The sequence below is a fragment of the Octodon degus genome, unplaced genomic scaffold (assembly GCF_000260255.1).
Source record: "Octodon degus isolate 3935 unplaced genomic scaffold, OctDeg1.0 scaffold00122, whole genome shotgun sequence".
NCBI lineage: Eukaryota > Metazoa > Chordata > Mammalia > Rodentia > Octodontidae > Octodon > Octodon degus.
Genome location: NW_004524698.1, coordinates 541,562 through 557,502, shown reverse-complemented (window position 1 = coordinate 557,502; position 15,941 = coordinate 541,562). Strand labels below are relative to the sequence as shown.

The following is a 15,941-nucleotide window of genomic DNA, read 5'->3' as shown; positions in this document are numbered from 1 at the left end:
ATCTTTATAATTGTATGCTGTTTTTTCAAGCATATGAAGAGATATTAACAGTCCCATAATCATACATTACTTCAGTCCAAAGCATGTAATTAGCCTCCTCCAAGGGCTAAGAGTTTTTTTGAGACTTTATAATTTATTTTGAACAGGTTGTTTGGGGAATGTAAGGTATGATATGGGAAAAATAGTGTACTGGAGATCCAGTTTGTTTACTAGGAAAAATACTTGGAGAACTTGTAGATTTAAAATATGCCTATTGGGCCAGGGAGATGGCTCCGTGGAATAAGCACTTCCCTGGCAAGCACAAGGGCCTGAGTTCTAATCCCCAGTTCTGCCAAGAATAAAATAAAATATGCCTAATCAAGTTGATTTGTTTGTTGAAATAAACCTAAACTAAGTACCTAATAGGCCAATACTTAAAAAAAACCAATTTTGATGTCATGCTGTTACTGTAGAAACATAGTTACTGCAAATAATAAAAGTCATTCTGAGCTTTGTCAGGACATTATAATTTCCTAGCTCTTTGTAGCATCCATTTAAGGGATAAAATAAGAGGTTGCTAAGTAAACCTTAAACAAATGAGAATTTAGATTAAATTGTTCTAAAATCAAGATGAGCTTCAACTAAGAAGGAAAATTTCTAAAGGAGAAGATTGTCTGATCCCAACTTAAAAATACTGAAGTAGTGATGATGGATTTAACCCAGAAATAATAGAAAAGATATTTTGGGAGAGGAAAACATTTTGAATTTGTTTTAAAACAGGATGTTGTGTATCTGTTAAGGTATGAGTATGTGTTATCTACTATGCTGCCCTCTTAGGTAAAAGATCCCAGGTTGATGTGAGGTTTTATCTTGGGGTGTAGCAGTGGAGGACAGAGATGTAAGCCTCTCACTGGTATGTTTTAGTTAATCTTTTGACCATGAGAAGTGCATTTTACATTATGGTACCATATTTGTACATGGTTATATGTAGCTTTAAAATTTTCCTAAACAATCCTTGCATATTTACTATATATGATGGGCTTAATTGGCCTTGGAGAGGTTATATCTTTAGAAAGGTGCTGTTAACATCATTAGCACATACATACACCTTTTTTTTTTTTTTTTTTTTTTTTCCTTTGTGGTACTGAGAAATGAATCCAGGGGCTCTTGCATGCTAAACACTCTATCACTGGAAGACATTTCCAGCCTTGCATTTTCTTTGTTTTAATTGAATAAGATGAACCTGTAGGTTTTTTTTTAAACAGATATTATTATAAGGGTTTTAGAAATACTAACTATATGATGTAAATACTATTGTCCTCACTTTATGATGAGGAAACTGAAGCATGTAGAGGCTAAGTTACTTCTTGCTCCAAATCATACAGTTAATGAATAATGGAGACTCTATTTGAATATTAGCAATTTGACTTTTACTAATGATATTATATTGTATGTTCTTACAATGATGCTTAATAATCTTGCTGCCTTATAATCAGTGTTAGAACATTTGAAATGGTCTGTGTCATTAAGCATAGCAAAAATTTAATTGCTTAGCCTATGGGTAGATCTAGAGCTGTCAATCTTATTATCATTTTGTACAACCTGTGATCTATCTCCTTTAATTACTTTTTCAATTTATTTTTAATATAAAAGTAATAACTTTCCATTTATAAAGAAGTAGCTTAATACAAAAATAGCTAATGATTTATCATAGGGCATTATATATACATACATACATACATACATATATATATATAAATATATATCTATAAATACATCTTAATTATTTTTTTTTGTGGTACTGGGGATTGAACTCAGGACCCTGTGCTTGCCAGGCAGCTGCTTACTCTACTGATCTCCCCAGCCCTATTTTAATGTTTTTATTTATTTATTTATTTATTTATTTATTTTTGGCGGAACCGGGGATTGAACTCAGGCCCTTATACTTGCCAGGCAAGCGCTTATTCTACTGAGCCATCTCCCCAGTCCCCTATTTTTATGTTTAATTTGTATTTTTTGAAGACTACAAGTAAATTTTATATGTACAAAACTACATGAGATAGTTGTAAGGTACAAATGAAATTGTGCTAAATTTCTTGGTGATATTTTACTTCATGTGTGATAAATGTGTATGTATGTTTCATGTATCTTTTTTTCCCCTATATGATGAAGGGCTTGTTACTTTATTTCCTTAGCCCTTGATCATGGCTGTTAACAGAAATTTGCTATTGTGCTACAGTGTTACATCCTTATTTGGGTTCACAACAGATCCTGCTAGTGACAGTAATAGTTATGAGCTCAGTTACTGAAGTCATACTGCCTGAGCTGAATACTAGGCTTCACTGTTTACTACCTCTGTGACCTTGGGCAAGTTACTTAACCTCGTTGTGCTTTGGTTTTCTTATCTACATACTAGGGATAAAAGTTACTGAACCTAAATTATAGGATTGTTCTGAGGATTAAATAAGTTGCTGCTTATAAAGCTGTTACAGAGCAGGCATATAACTAAGCTGAGCACTATCATTTTTTCTTTTTTGCTGTACCAAGGATTGAATCCAGGACCCTGAGCTTGCCAGGCAAGCACTTACTCTACTAAGCTATCTCCCCAGCCCCTGCACTATCATTTTGTCATCAAAAGGCTGATCAAAAAAGTGTTTAAATTTTTAAAAAATTATTACAATAAAAGATACATAGTCATTAATCCCCTATTAATCCCCTACAGAACACTCTTTTTTTGCTCTGAACATACTTATCTCATTTTTGCCAATTTATGAAGCAGTTCTAGACATTCTCTTTTATGTGTTTACCAGATATGATTTTTACAGATGTGATGAATACCATTGTTGAGTGCCATCCAACAAAAAAGCAGGCTCATTAAAACATTACATTGAGACTGCTATGACAGTGCACCTAAAGACACTCATGCAAGATCTCTAGTACTGCTTCAGAAAGTGGCAAGGATGATGGAATAAGTATCTTCAAGGCAAGGCGGGTACTTTGAGGAGTCTTAATAACAGTGTCTTGTTTGTTTGTTTGCATTTGTGGTGTTGGGGATTGAACTCAAGGCATTTGCATATAAGGCAAGACCTGTAGCACTGAGCCATAGCCCCAGCCCTGGTAATGTCTTTTAAGGTAATAAAGTCTTGAAAATATAAACATTCACCTCATACCTCATATGTACAGACTTCAGTTTTGAACTTGATAGTATATTCTATTTTATTAACTTTTTTTTATTGTTGTTGTTTTTTTTTGCGGAACTTGCATTTTATAAAGTTTAACTTGTTTTATGGTCTTATATTGGTTGGTTTTGTATAAAATAGATGAAGGCACCAGAATAGAATATATTTCATGTTTCCAGTTATGGTCTATGATTATATATCTGCTCATCTAAAGAAGCTGCTGTTGTCAATATCTATTTGCCAGCACTTTATTTTCTCTCATAAATTTCTACTCCTCAAAATTGCTTTGGAACTTCTGAATGGAGATGACTTGGAAAGAAAATATCAACAGTATCAGTATTGACCATTTAGAAGTCTGTTATTGCTGTCAATTTTAGGCTGAAAATATTTCTAGCTGAGAAAGAAGTACTTACATCAACTTTTGAAGTGTTGTATTATTGTGTGAAGGTGCTTTAAACAGATGTGTTTGCATGATAAATTTATAACAAGAGTGCTGAAATCTGTAAATACAGATTTCTAAACAGAAGGAACTGATCAAATATTCCAGAAGTTAATTTAATAACTAATACCTGGTGTAGAATAAATATTTTATAAACTCTACAACAAAATGAACAGAGGTAGTCTTAGGCCTTTCTTTCTTATATTAAACATGACTGTTGATTGCTGGAGGTTAAAGCATAACAGTGTTTTGCTTTCATTTTCAACATTGCTTCATGAGTTTTTAAGTGTGGTGTTTGGGAAACAGTACTCAATGTAATAACAGAGGTAAAGGCAGGGGGTTGGCGATACAAAGAATTACAGATATTGACCACATTCAGACTTCGAGAAAGCTTCACCATGAGTGTTACATTTGAATTAGATCTTCAAGGAAGATCAGTGCATGATGTTTCAGAGCAGTGATATTCACCAAAACTGTTTTATGGATTTCTTTTGACTGCATGATCAGTCAAACATGTTAGCACTTACAGTTAGAAGCTGTTAAGTGTGTGACTGACTGCTTTGTTCTTATTTCTTGTGCCTTCTATTTTTTTTTTTTTTTTTTTTTTTTTTGCCAGCTTATCATATGATTTTCCCAAATGCTTTCCTGCCTTATTGTCTGCTTGGGAATGATCTACTACATTTTATACCTATTGTACATTCAAATTGTAACTATCTTTCAAGGTCTTAGAACCAAATCAACCAACCCTAAAAATATCCACTCAGGAATTAACAACTTTATCTTGTTATTCCTGTATCTCACATTACAAATTTTTCCATGTAGTGTCAAATTACTTGAAGACAGTGATTGTCATTTTTTTTCTTTTTTCTACTTAACACATACACATGGTGAATCCTTTTCTATGTTATCACTGTTGTTGCATTACTGGAAATTGAACCCACAACCTCATAAATGTTAGGCAAGTGCATGTGTATACACACACACACACACACACACACACACATATACATATGCTCTTACCTTATTAGAAGATATTTAGGTGATTATATATGTTACCTTATTCCCAGATCTCCTAACTACAGTATATATTTTGTTGGAACCTAATGTTTATGTTCTCATTTAAGGTGTGGACATTATGGCCATTACTATAGTTTCAATACCAGCAACAGTTATTCATGGAGTCTTTTTCTCTGATAATGTTGTGCACTGTTCTGTTGTACATGTTTAGTGCAAACTATCAAGTACATTTTTAAAAAATGTTTTGAAATTATGAGTAATTTTTTTCTTTTTGGTATTTTTTAGTAAAGGGTCTACGGGGTGTTCAGGGTCTCACTACTAGATCCGACTCATAGTGATCCACCTGTTTACAGCCTCCCAAGATCTGGGATTACAGGTTTGCAACACCACACCCAGTCTCAACTGCCATCTCAGCATGCTCCGGGAGTGGGATAGGCACGGAAGGCCTGGGGATTGAACCCCTGGCCCCTGCGCCTGCTTGCAGGAACTTTAGTCCACTGAGCTATTTGTCCAGCCCTGTAGTACATTCTTATAGCAGGATTAAAGGGCATCCAGATGTATCACTCTTCAAAATAACCTAGCTTAATGTACTTTTGGATCCCCATGCTGATTTATGTACATTGTTGTAGAGTATCTACGAGTGGGTAATTTGCCATATCAGCAATATCCTTTGAAATTTTTTCAAGATACAGTACTTGATTATATTTCTATTATGGTTTGATACAGAACTGTGTAGGGATTTGAAATAGCATTTGACCTACTATGCTGAAGTAGTAAAAGTTGGCGTGGTCTTTTCACTTTTATTTTTGTTTATTTATTTATTTGCAGAACCGGGGATTGAACTCAGGCCCTTGAGCTTGCCAGGGAAGCGCTTATTCCACTGAGGCATTTCCCAGGCCCCCTGGTCTTTTCAGTTTTAGTAAGAATAGTCTGTTTAGAAAAATAGTAAACAAACCTACCAATGTACACCTAGTACCAGCATTTAATACCAACTAAAAGCAAAAGCAGCCAGGTGTGGTGGTGCATATCCACAATCCCAGCTCTTGGGAGGCTGAGGCAGGACAATCAAAGTGAGTTTGAGGTCATCTTCTACATAAGCCAGTTCAAGGCCAGCCTGCACTACATAATGATGCTCTGTCTCAACCCTGCCTTATATACACAGATAAAGAAATAAAAGCAAAAGCTGATACAAATGTGGGCAGTAAGTGACCTGCAAATATTTTTGTATTTATATTGTACTTGAATAAGAAGTTTTAAAAGCAGAGATCTGATAGGAGAAACAGAAATTTAAAATTTCTTCTCACTTTTTATAATAGTTTCACTTCTGAACTTTTTTGTATTTCATTTTAAGCTGTTAATAATTGAGGATCTTGTCCGGATGTTTCACAACTACCATGTAACAGATTGCTGTTAGAAAAACTTGCCAAGAAACTATATGAGAGATTTTATGCTTTTTTATATTAAAAAAATCTGTTGAACAAATTTATTTACTTCACAGAGTTGATATAATTTGATCAGTAGTTTCTTAATTATCTACTGGATATCTTGGGTATTTCTGTTTCAAGGATACAAACAAGCTTAGTTACAGCAAATAACATTGTACTGTTTGCATTGATTACTTGACTTCTTTTTCATTTGATATTATTGCCAGTATGTGGTCATAGCAAATAGAAACAATAGTGTGAACAGTGTTGAAATTGTGGGAGTTGTCTCTGTTCTAGTAAAACTTTGTTTAATTTTTAATGCTGCTAAATGTTTGCTAAAATTTTACTTTCAACATGTCATAAATCATAATTAACAGAAAAGGGAAATTTATATATGCTTTTTTTTCCTCTCAGGAGTTGTTAGAGCCTTTAGTAATATTACAGAGGAGATAGACGTGTTCAGGGTGGTATGGCCTAGACTTAATAATGTTACAAAACAGAAGAAAATTACTTGCTATCACTAGCTTGCCTCTAAAAATTAATACTTGGAAAACCAATCTTTGACATATTTTAACTATAGAAGAGCTTTCCTCTCGGTTCCCCATAGTATATAGTTTTTTTTTTTTTGCGGAACCGGCGATTGAACTCAGGCCCTTACGCTTGCCAGGGAAGCGCTTATTCCACTGAGCCATCTCCACGGCCCAGTATATAGTTTTTTAATCCAAAAACAAAAGTGAAAATAATGTGCAAGTGTCAAACAGCAAAATATTTCATAATAATATTTGTTCAGATTATTAGCATTCCACACATTGGCATGAATGATTAGAACTGGTCCAATTTAGGGAATGTACTTGAATGTTACAATTCTTTTTTTTTTTTTGTCCTTTTAAGACAAGTTTCACTATATGGTTCAGGCTGTCCTTGAACTCACAGGGATCCTCCTGCCTCAACCTCTCACCACCATGCCCAGTGTTAAATGTTACAGTTCTTTAGAGCAATGGTTCTGAACCCTGGGTGCAAATCTGGCTCTCTTGGAAAGTTATAATCGTAGACCCTGATCATAGTCCCAGATATTCTTTTTTGTTTAATCCCTTGCAGGATCAAATACTAATATTTTTAAATGGTTCCCAGTGTGAAGTGGAACAACCGTGAATATACATCCTTATTTCTGTAGACTAGAAACATGGCCCATGTTTTTCATGAGAAGAGCAAGTATGTCAGAAAAAATATTGATTAAATTAGGAGTAATATATATCTTATGGATTGAAAGAAACTGGCTATGTTTTAAGGAAGTTTATCATAAACTCATACAGGGGAACTCTAGAAAAGATTACGTTACAGCTGTAACTGCCCCCTCAAACACAGTCTACCTATTGTTTTTCTAGTAAAGTCAAGTAAATATGCCAACAATACAAGACTGCACTATAAGGCTTACTGTAATAGTGTATAGGTAAAGAAAATGAACCTTGGATTCAGTTCAGGTTAGGGTTCTTCCACTTGCTGGCTATTTGGCTCATAGTAAATTATGGTTATTCTTCAGTGTCTGAGAGGAATTTCTTTCAGAATCCCTGTGGATACCAAAAATTGGCAGACACTTAAGTATGTTATATAAAATGGTAAATTGTTTACAATTAACCTGTAAACATACTTCATATCATCTCTAGGTTATTGTATGTATTACAGTGTGTTATCAAAGTAATTTTTGGTAATAGTTATACTGTAGTATTAAAGGGAGTATTGACAAGAAAAAAGTTCAGGATAGACACTTTTTAAAATACTTCCAATACATAGTTTTGATGTATCTCTCTCATAGAGATTTTTAAAGTGGTAATCCATATACAGCAGTGAGCAAAATGCTGTGTGCCTATAAATTATGCTAATAGCTGTAGCAAAGGCAGCAGACAGTGGACACTTGCATCCTGCTCCCCCTATTTATTGTATAAGAATAAATAATATCTTCCACTGTAATGCTAAAAGCTGGGACAGTTTTAGAACCTAAGGCCTTTTGCAGTCCCATGGATTGAACCTAGGTCCTCACATGTGCTAGCCAAGCCCTCTGCCATTGAATTGCATCATGATCTTCCCAGTCATTTTCTTAACTACATGCTGTGGCCTTCTAAATGCCAGCATTGTGTCCCCTTTTAATATTAAACTTTTGCTCCAGAGAAAGCACTTTTCTTTCTACTTGTGTGCTGGATCTCCCCCCCCCCCCCCCCTTTTTTTTTTGTAACAGTACTAGGGATTGAATCAGGAGTACCTTACCACTGGTAACAGCCCTGGCCTGAAGTTTTCCTTAAATGGTTTTAAAATTATTTGAGCTGATGGCAAGATAGCTCAGCAGACTAAGTACCTGCTTTGGCAAGCATAGGGACCAGGGTTCGATCCCTAGTCCTGCATACGTGTCAGCTGAGCCCACCACTGAGTCCAGGTGGTGGTGTATGCCTGTAATCCCAGTGCTGGGGAGGATGAAAACAGGAGGATCACTATGAATCTGAGTTGTGTATTGAGACCCTGTACCAAATATATGTAAAAAAAGAAAAAAAATTATTTGAGCTAAAATTAAAATTTTTATGTATTTTATTTTTTGTTTTTTGAGACACAGTCTCACTATGTGGTTCAGGCTGGCCTTGAGCTTACTTTGTAGCATAGGCTGGTCTCAAACTCATAGTACCTCAGTCTCCCAAGTGTAGAGATTATAGATGTGTGCCACCAGGCCTGGCACTAAAATGATTATTTAAAATAAACTAGAATGTGCTTGATTATGCACATAGACTAATACATAGATACATAGACCGTGTCTGCTAGAGAAAAAAAATAGCTAAGACTTGCCTCTAGGGAAAGCTGTAAAGTAGAGGTAACTATGATTTTTTGAGGGAGTAGTCTTCAGACTTGTAAATTTTGGGGAAAGATTTGTCATCCTCTCCAACCTAATTACAGTTTAGGAGAAAAAGACAAGAAAGAAAGTAATAATTATCTGCAGTTATTTGAAACTTGGGAGCAATAGAAATTCAGATAAAATTATAGATGCATTTCTTTTTTTTTTTTTTTTTGCAAAACTGGGAATTGAACTCAGGCCCTTACGCTTGCCAGGGAAGCTCTTTATTCCACTGAGCCATCTCCCTGGCCCTATAGATGCATTTTTTTTTAATGTCTTGTACTGTTACTGCCCTGTCCAGACTGCAGTGATCAGTATGAGTTTGGACAGGGGAAAATATTTTGATATTATGTGGGTGAGGACTGCATTAGTGAACTGTTCTTGCCATGCCTCAGTCTCTTTTTAGTGAGTGAACTAGGATAAGATTCTTAACCTGATTATCTTACAGTGAATGGAGTGATGAGCTCTGTTTTTATCTTAGACATAGAATTGTAGTAACATAAAATGAAATCATGTGCAAATGTATTGAACTCAGGACTTAGTCTTATTAGAAGACACAAGTTTAAAAAGCTGAAAACAGAAGGCAAACACGTTTATACTGTGTTGGATTTGTGACTACTAATCACCTCTCAAAAAAGGGAAAGGCAAATGTGTATATTTTGCTTTGGACATTTTGTCTGATATTTGTATGATTGCCTCTGTGGGAGTGCAATTTCACAGTATAATTTTTTTCCCACAGTATAATTTTTGAGTCCCTTATTTTCTGTTTTAAAACTAATTTTACAGTGTAAACACCCAGGTTCTTCTGGTTAGCTTCCTCTTTTTGGAAATAAGAAGCAGCATTGTGAAGTATGCCTAGAATACTTTGTACTTAGAGTACTTTAGTGTAATTATCCATAAATTTCAGAGCATAGCATTCTTGAAGGCAAGAATATTATGTTTAGTACTGTGATATATATTAAATTTGGGTAATTAAATTCCTATGAGAAATAATAATCCAAGGTTTGTTATGCTGTTATATGAACATAATATTTTTGAGACTGGTTAATTATTATGAAACCCTAGATAGCAGACTTATTTAAGGAAAATACCTGACAACATTATCTATAAGCAGGAATTTTTTCTCATATTTAAGAAAGCACTTTATGGGGAAGTGTTAAGAAACAGGATATTGCTGGACATATATACACTATAATTCCAGGAAGACTGAGGCAGAAGGATTACTATGAGTTAGAGGTCAGCATGAGATACATAGTAAAGTCAAGGCTAGCCTGGAAAACATATCAAGACACTGTCTCAAAATAAAAATAGTCTTAAGGTATTGTCCCATAAGACACTTATTAATTAGAAAAAGAAATGAACACGTTTCCAGTGGAGAAATGTTATTTTAACTGAGTAATCAAAGTTAATATCCTAAGCAGTGGGACAAATAAATCAGGGTTCCCTGACATGAAGTGTTTTATTTTTTGTGGTTTTGGACATTGAACTCAGGGCCTTCACACTGACCTATATCCCTAATCTACTAGCCCTTAATGATTGCTTAAAATTTTGAGACAGGGTCTTTCTGAGTTGCTAAATTGCTTTAGTAACTAAGAAACTGGCCTCAGATTTGTAATCCTCCCTCAGTCTCCCAGAGCGTTGGGATTACAGGTATATATCACTAGTCCTGGCTCTGCATGGTGTGTGTGTGTGTGTGTGTGTGTGTGTATGTGTATATATGTATGTGTGTGTGTTGGGCCTAGGACCTTTTCCCTGAGCTGCATCTTTACCCCTTTATTCATTTACTTACATACATTTATTTATTTATTTATTTATTTATTTATTCATTTATGCATTCATTCATTTATTTAGTTGGTTGGTTGGTTGGTTGGTTAATTTAGTTTTGAGACAGAGTATGAGGAGCTGAATTGCCCAGGCTGTGCTCAAAATTGTGATTGCCCTCTTTTAGCCTCCCAGAATGCTGGTATTACAGGTATGTGCCACCTTGTCCAGTTACACTGTAGGTTTTAATATTACTTCTTTGGTATTCTTAGTAAAAACTGCTAAGTGAATCAATCATGAAGAAATATCCACACTTAAGTTAGTGGATATTCTACTAACAAATACCCTGCACTCTTCAAACTGTTAAGATTGTGAAAGACAAAGAATAAAGAATTGTTCCAAATTAAACAAGATGCAGGGCCAGGGAGATGGCTCAGTAGAATAAGTGCTTCACTGGCAAGCATAAGGATCTGAGTTCAATCCCCGGTTTTGCCAAAAAAATAAAAAATAAAATAAACAGGATGCTGGACCTGATTAAAGGAATTGTTGTTAAGAAACAAAATGTTTGATGAATGAAACTATTGGATTTAGAATCATAATGTTTTACCCATTTTTTAAAAATGGAGAATATCAGTAAGATACTTGGAGAAATTTGAATAAGATCTTTAGATTATAGTCTTAGTGTTAACAGCATCAGTGTTGTTTTCCTGGTTTAGGCTGTTATGCTACAATAGGTATGTCTACCACTTTCAGATAAATGAACTATCAGGAGAGACTGATAAATAGATATGATTAAATGTTAGAATTGGGGCTTCCTGTTTCCTGCTGCACGGAGACAGCTCATGCGTCTGGGACACCCCAAAGTTAGGACTTTTCTTTTCATACTTGAGGCGGCCCGCGCTGGCTCTGCAGCTGTCATCATACCACAGAATGAATATATTGAATTACACCGTAAACACTATGGGTACCGCTTGGATTACCATGAGAAAAAGAGAAGGAAGGAAAATTGAGAGACTTGAATGTTCAAAGAAGGCAAAAAAAAAAAAAAAAAAAAAAAAGATTGGCCTGAAGGCTAAGCTTTACCACAAACAGTGCCATGTGGAGAAAATACAAATGAAGAAGACTCAAGATGCATGAAAAGAGAAGCACCAAACAAAAGAATGATGAAGAGGCTCCACAAGGACCTGTACCTGCCTGCCTGCTGGACAGAGAAGGACAGTCTTGTGCAAAAGTACTTTCTAACATGATTAAACAGAAACGAAAAGAAAAGGTGAGAAAATGGGAAGTTCCTCTGCCCAAAGTTCATGCCCAAGGAAAAACGAAAGTGGTAAAAGTTATTTGAGGGGGCCTGGCTCTAGCTCAGTTCTTTAAGTGGCTGCTTCCACAAAGCTGTCAGCCTCAGCTTATTATAGTTCGATCCCCACAACCCTCCAGCCAGCCAAAAGTGCCCTGAAGGCATTCGAGGAGCAAAAAAAAAAAAAGTTATTTGAACTGGAAAGAGGAAAAAAAAAAAAGGCATGGGAGAGGATGGTTACTAAAGTCTGCTTTGTTGGAGATGGCTTTATAAGAAAACCACCTACATATGAAAGATTCATTAGGCCAATGGGCTTATGTTTTAGGAAGGCCTGTGTAACACATCCTAAACTGAAAGCCACCTTTTGCCTGCCAATACTTGATGTGAAAAAGAATCCTTCATCGCCACTGTATACAACTTTGGGTGTGATTACCAAAGGAACAGTGATTGAGGTGAACGTGAGCAAGTTGGGCCTTGTGACACAAGGAGGCAAGGTTATCTGGGGTAAATATGCCCAGGTAACCAACAATCCTGAAAATGATGAATGTGTCAGTGCAGTCATACTATTTTGACAGATGCCTTATACAGTAACTTCTTACACTTATTGAAGACTACAGACCAATCAGGAAAACCATAACTTGAATACTGCTGAACAGCTGTCATGACTACATTCATCAAGAAAGCTATTTATTAAGTTGTAAAAACATTAAAATAGCCCAGTTTTACAAATTGGTCTTTTATTAGGGATCTGCTAAGGGTTTACATGTTAGTGAGATTGAACCATTTGAAAAAGTAAACATAAGTCTGCGTTAAAGAGTGGATACTCAGCAACACAGATCTCTCATTCCTAAAAAAGCTACCAGTATTTAAAGTCAGTGTATATAAGAAGGTTATATGTTAGGTGTGCATCTCAAGGTTTGTGATCTGAATTAAATGGTCATGGCTTGAAAAAAAAGTTAGAATTGAGGTAATAATGAATTAAGGCTGGACAGAAGTTCTTTGTGCTATTTTTGTAATTTTCTAAGCCTGTTGTTATGTAAAAATAAAAGATAAAGCAAGTATAGTACCTTAGTGAGATTTGCCACTGATTTTTTAGTTTTGTAAAACTCCCTGTACATCAGTTTTCTCAATTATAAAATAAGGTAATAAATAAAATAAAAGGTGATTGTTATAGGTTAACTTTTAAGAGTATTTTCAGTTCTAAGATTTTGTGATTTTTAAATCAGACATTATTAGTAATAATTTATATTCTTAATACAGTCACACTTAAAGAGGACAACTGTACAAAATAAAAATTCTATGTGAGTCAAATGTTTAAACAAGGCTATATGGCAAGTGACAATCTAATATATATTAAATTCACATTTTTTATGCCAAAGAGACCTTTACTCAAATTTTATTCAATTGTATATTTCACTTATATGCTACTACTTAGTTAATGCATAAACATAAATGATATTAATATTTTATGTATATCACTTGAAATATATTTTATAAATGCCTAGTATAAACTTCGTCATTAAAACTCAAGCCTAGGCGGGACCGGAGGCGGCGAGGACTGTGTGACCGCCGGGGTTTATGAAATGGCTGCTGACATTGCTGAATCCAATGGGGGTGATTTCAAAGGTGATCCGAAGAACAGTGCCAAGTTAGATGCTGATTACCCACTTTGAGTCCTTTACTGTGAAGTACTGTGAATATATGCCTGATGTTACTAAATGTAGACAATGGTTAGAGAAGAATTTTCCAAATGAATTTGCAAAACTCACTGTAGAAAGTTCACCCAAACAAGAAGCAGGAATTAGTGAAGGTCAAGGATCAGTAGGGGAAGAAGAAGAAAAGAAAAAAACAAAAGAGAGGTGGAAGGGGTCAAATAAAACAGAAAAAGAAGACCGTACCACAAAAGGTCACTATAGCCAAAATTCCCAGAGCAAAGAAGAAATATGTGACGAGAGTGTGTGGCCTTGCGACTTTTGAAATTGATCTTAAAGAAGCACAAAGATTTTTTGCTCAGAAATTCTCCTGTGGTGCCTCAGTAACAGGAGAAGATGAAATCATCATTCAGGGGGACTTTACAGACGACATCATCGAGGTCATTCAGGAAAAATGGCCAGAGGTGGATGATGATAGCATTGAAGATCTTGGAGAAGTAAATAAATGATTTTGAAAACTCGTATTTAATTACCAGAACTGAGAGTTGTAAGGCCAACAGGAGAGAAGCTTTTAAAAAATGTATGTATTTATCCTACAGAGAAACTGTAGCCTACCCTCATCCTGGCATTTTCACTGTTCTATACAAGGCTGCTTGGGTTTTTTTTTTTTTTTTCATTTGTTTGTTTTGTTTTTTAATTGCCGAAGTCTAATAAATAGGGAAGACTGTCATGCTTATGCATGAGTCAGAATTTAGTCAAAAAATTTTTGGTCAAAAAAAAAAAAAAAAGACCCAAGCCTAATAATGAATGTTTATGTGATACAAATACATACTCTTTGCAGTATAGGATTGTCAGTGTAGGAATAGCAGATAATATTGAAATTTAATTTAGCAGAATTTAGTTAATTCTTTGTCTCCTCACATCTCCCCCTCTTCACCCCTAATAGCTTTGTGATTCAGCTATTTTTCCTGCTGTAATTGTGGAACATGTTCCTGGTGCTGATATTCTCAATAGTTATGCTGGTCTAGCCTGTGTGGAAGAACCCAATGACATGATTACTGAAAGCTCACTGGATGTCGCTGAAGAAGAAATCATAGATGATGATGAAGATGACATCACACTCACAGGTGCGTGCATCTCTCACTGAACTTTAGCACAGTTGTTGATCGTGTCCCAGTCTTAGAGATTTTGGAACATGAAAAGTCTATAACTTTTTTTTTTTTTTTTTTTTTTGCAGAACTGGGGATTGAACTCAGGCCAGTCAAGTGCTTGCCAGTCAAGTGCTATTTCCCTGGTGCCCAAAGTCTATAACTTGGGTTTGAGTAACTTTATTACTTGCTCAATGTAGAGCCCTTGCAGGAAGAAGAAAACTGTTTTATCTTTTCTGTTTTTCACTAGTTTCACATCTTGTTTCTTTTTTCTTTCTTTTTGTGGAACCAGGGATTGAACTCAGGCCCTTGCACTTCTGAGGCAAGCACTTATTCTACAGAGCCATCTCCCTGGCCCCTCTTTTTTCTTTCTTTTTTATTTTTTATTAATTTTATTGAGAAACAAATAGCAATGAGACATTTTCAAAACTGATTAGTAGAACAGTTTCAATAATTAGTACATTGTATATTGTTGTCTTTGTAGTGGTTATTCATAGTATAAGATGCAGATATGATATCCTGTTCACAAACACTATTAGTACAAATCTTTCCTCTCTTTGCATTTAGAGAAAGTAGCTGTATATCTATCCTATTTTGTATATACAACTACAAAATGGTCCTTCATTTATATCTCCTTTTTTTGTTTAATTTTGTTAGAGATGGGTATTCCATTGCCATTTAAATATTGTAGGTGTGTGAATTCAGCAAAGTAATCCAATATAGTCCAGTACTCCATAATAGTAGTGGATTATCCATAGGACTGGCAATATCAAAAGTTGTTGACTTGAGCCTTTTATAGCTCAGCATACTAATATAGCTTTACTTTTTATGCCTCATTTTTATACCTTTCTACTGGATGGTTAAGACCAAGATAAAGCAAGATCTATATAACAAGAAATGTAACTTCTGTATCTGACAAAATCAGTCAGATCCTCTCAGGATTTAGCCTGAAACCCTGTACTGCAGTTTGTAGATCCTTTGTCAGTGACAGCCATGTGGGTGAGTCACAGCCATTGCTTGACCAATTTGCTCTCTCTGAAAACCTAAGAGAACCTTTTCTCTCCATGTGACTCTCCTTATGCACTCTCTGCATCGTTGATCACTTTCCTCTGTGGCCCCATAATCTCCTTGATCAGAAAATTTGGGGGGCCGGGGAGTAGCTCAGTAGAATAA

At 35.3% G+C, this 15,941-nt stretch overlaps 1 protein-coding gene and 1 pseudogene across 6 annotated transcripts in view; both read left to right on the top strand.

The window, feature by feature from the left end:
• Elf1 (E74 like ETS transcription factor 1) overlaps positions 1 to 15,941 on the top strand; it is a 98,851-nt gene that overhangs the window by 48,726 nt on the left and 34,184 nt on the right. For all 6 annotated transcript variants that reach the window (XM_004640258.2, XM_004640257.2, XM_023700122.1 and 3 more), the window contains one exon: positions 14,567 to 14,747. In XM_004640258.2, the coding sequence (XP_004640315.1) occupies positions 14,567 to 14,747 (181 nt within the window). The remainder of the gene's footprint in view (positions 1 to 14,566; positions 14,748 to 15,941) is intronic.
• On the top strand, positions 13,510 to 14,329 carry LOC105743385 (annotated as a pseudogene).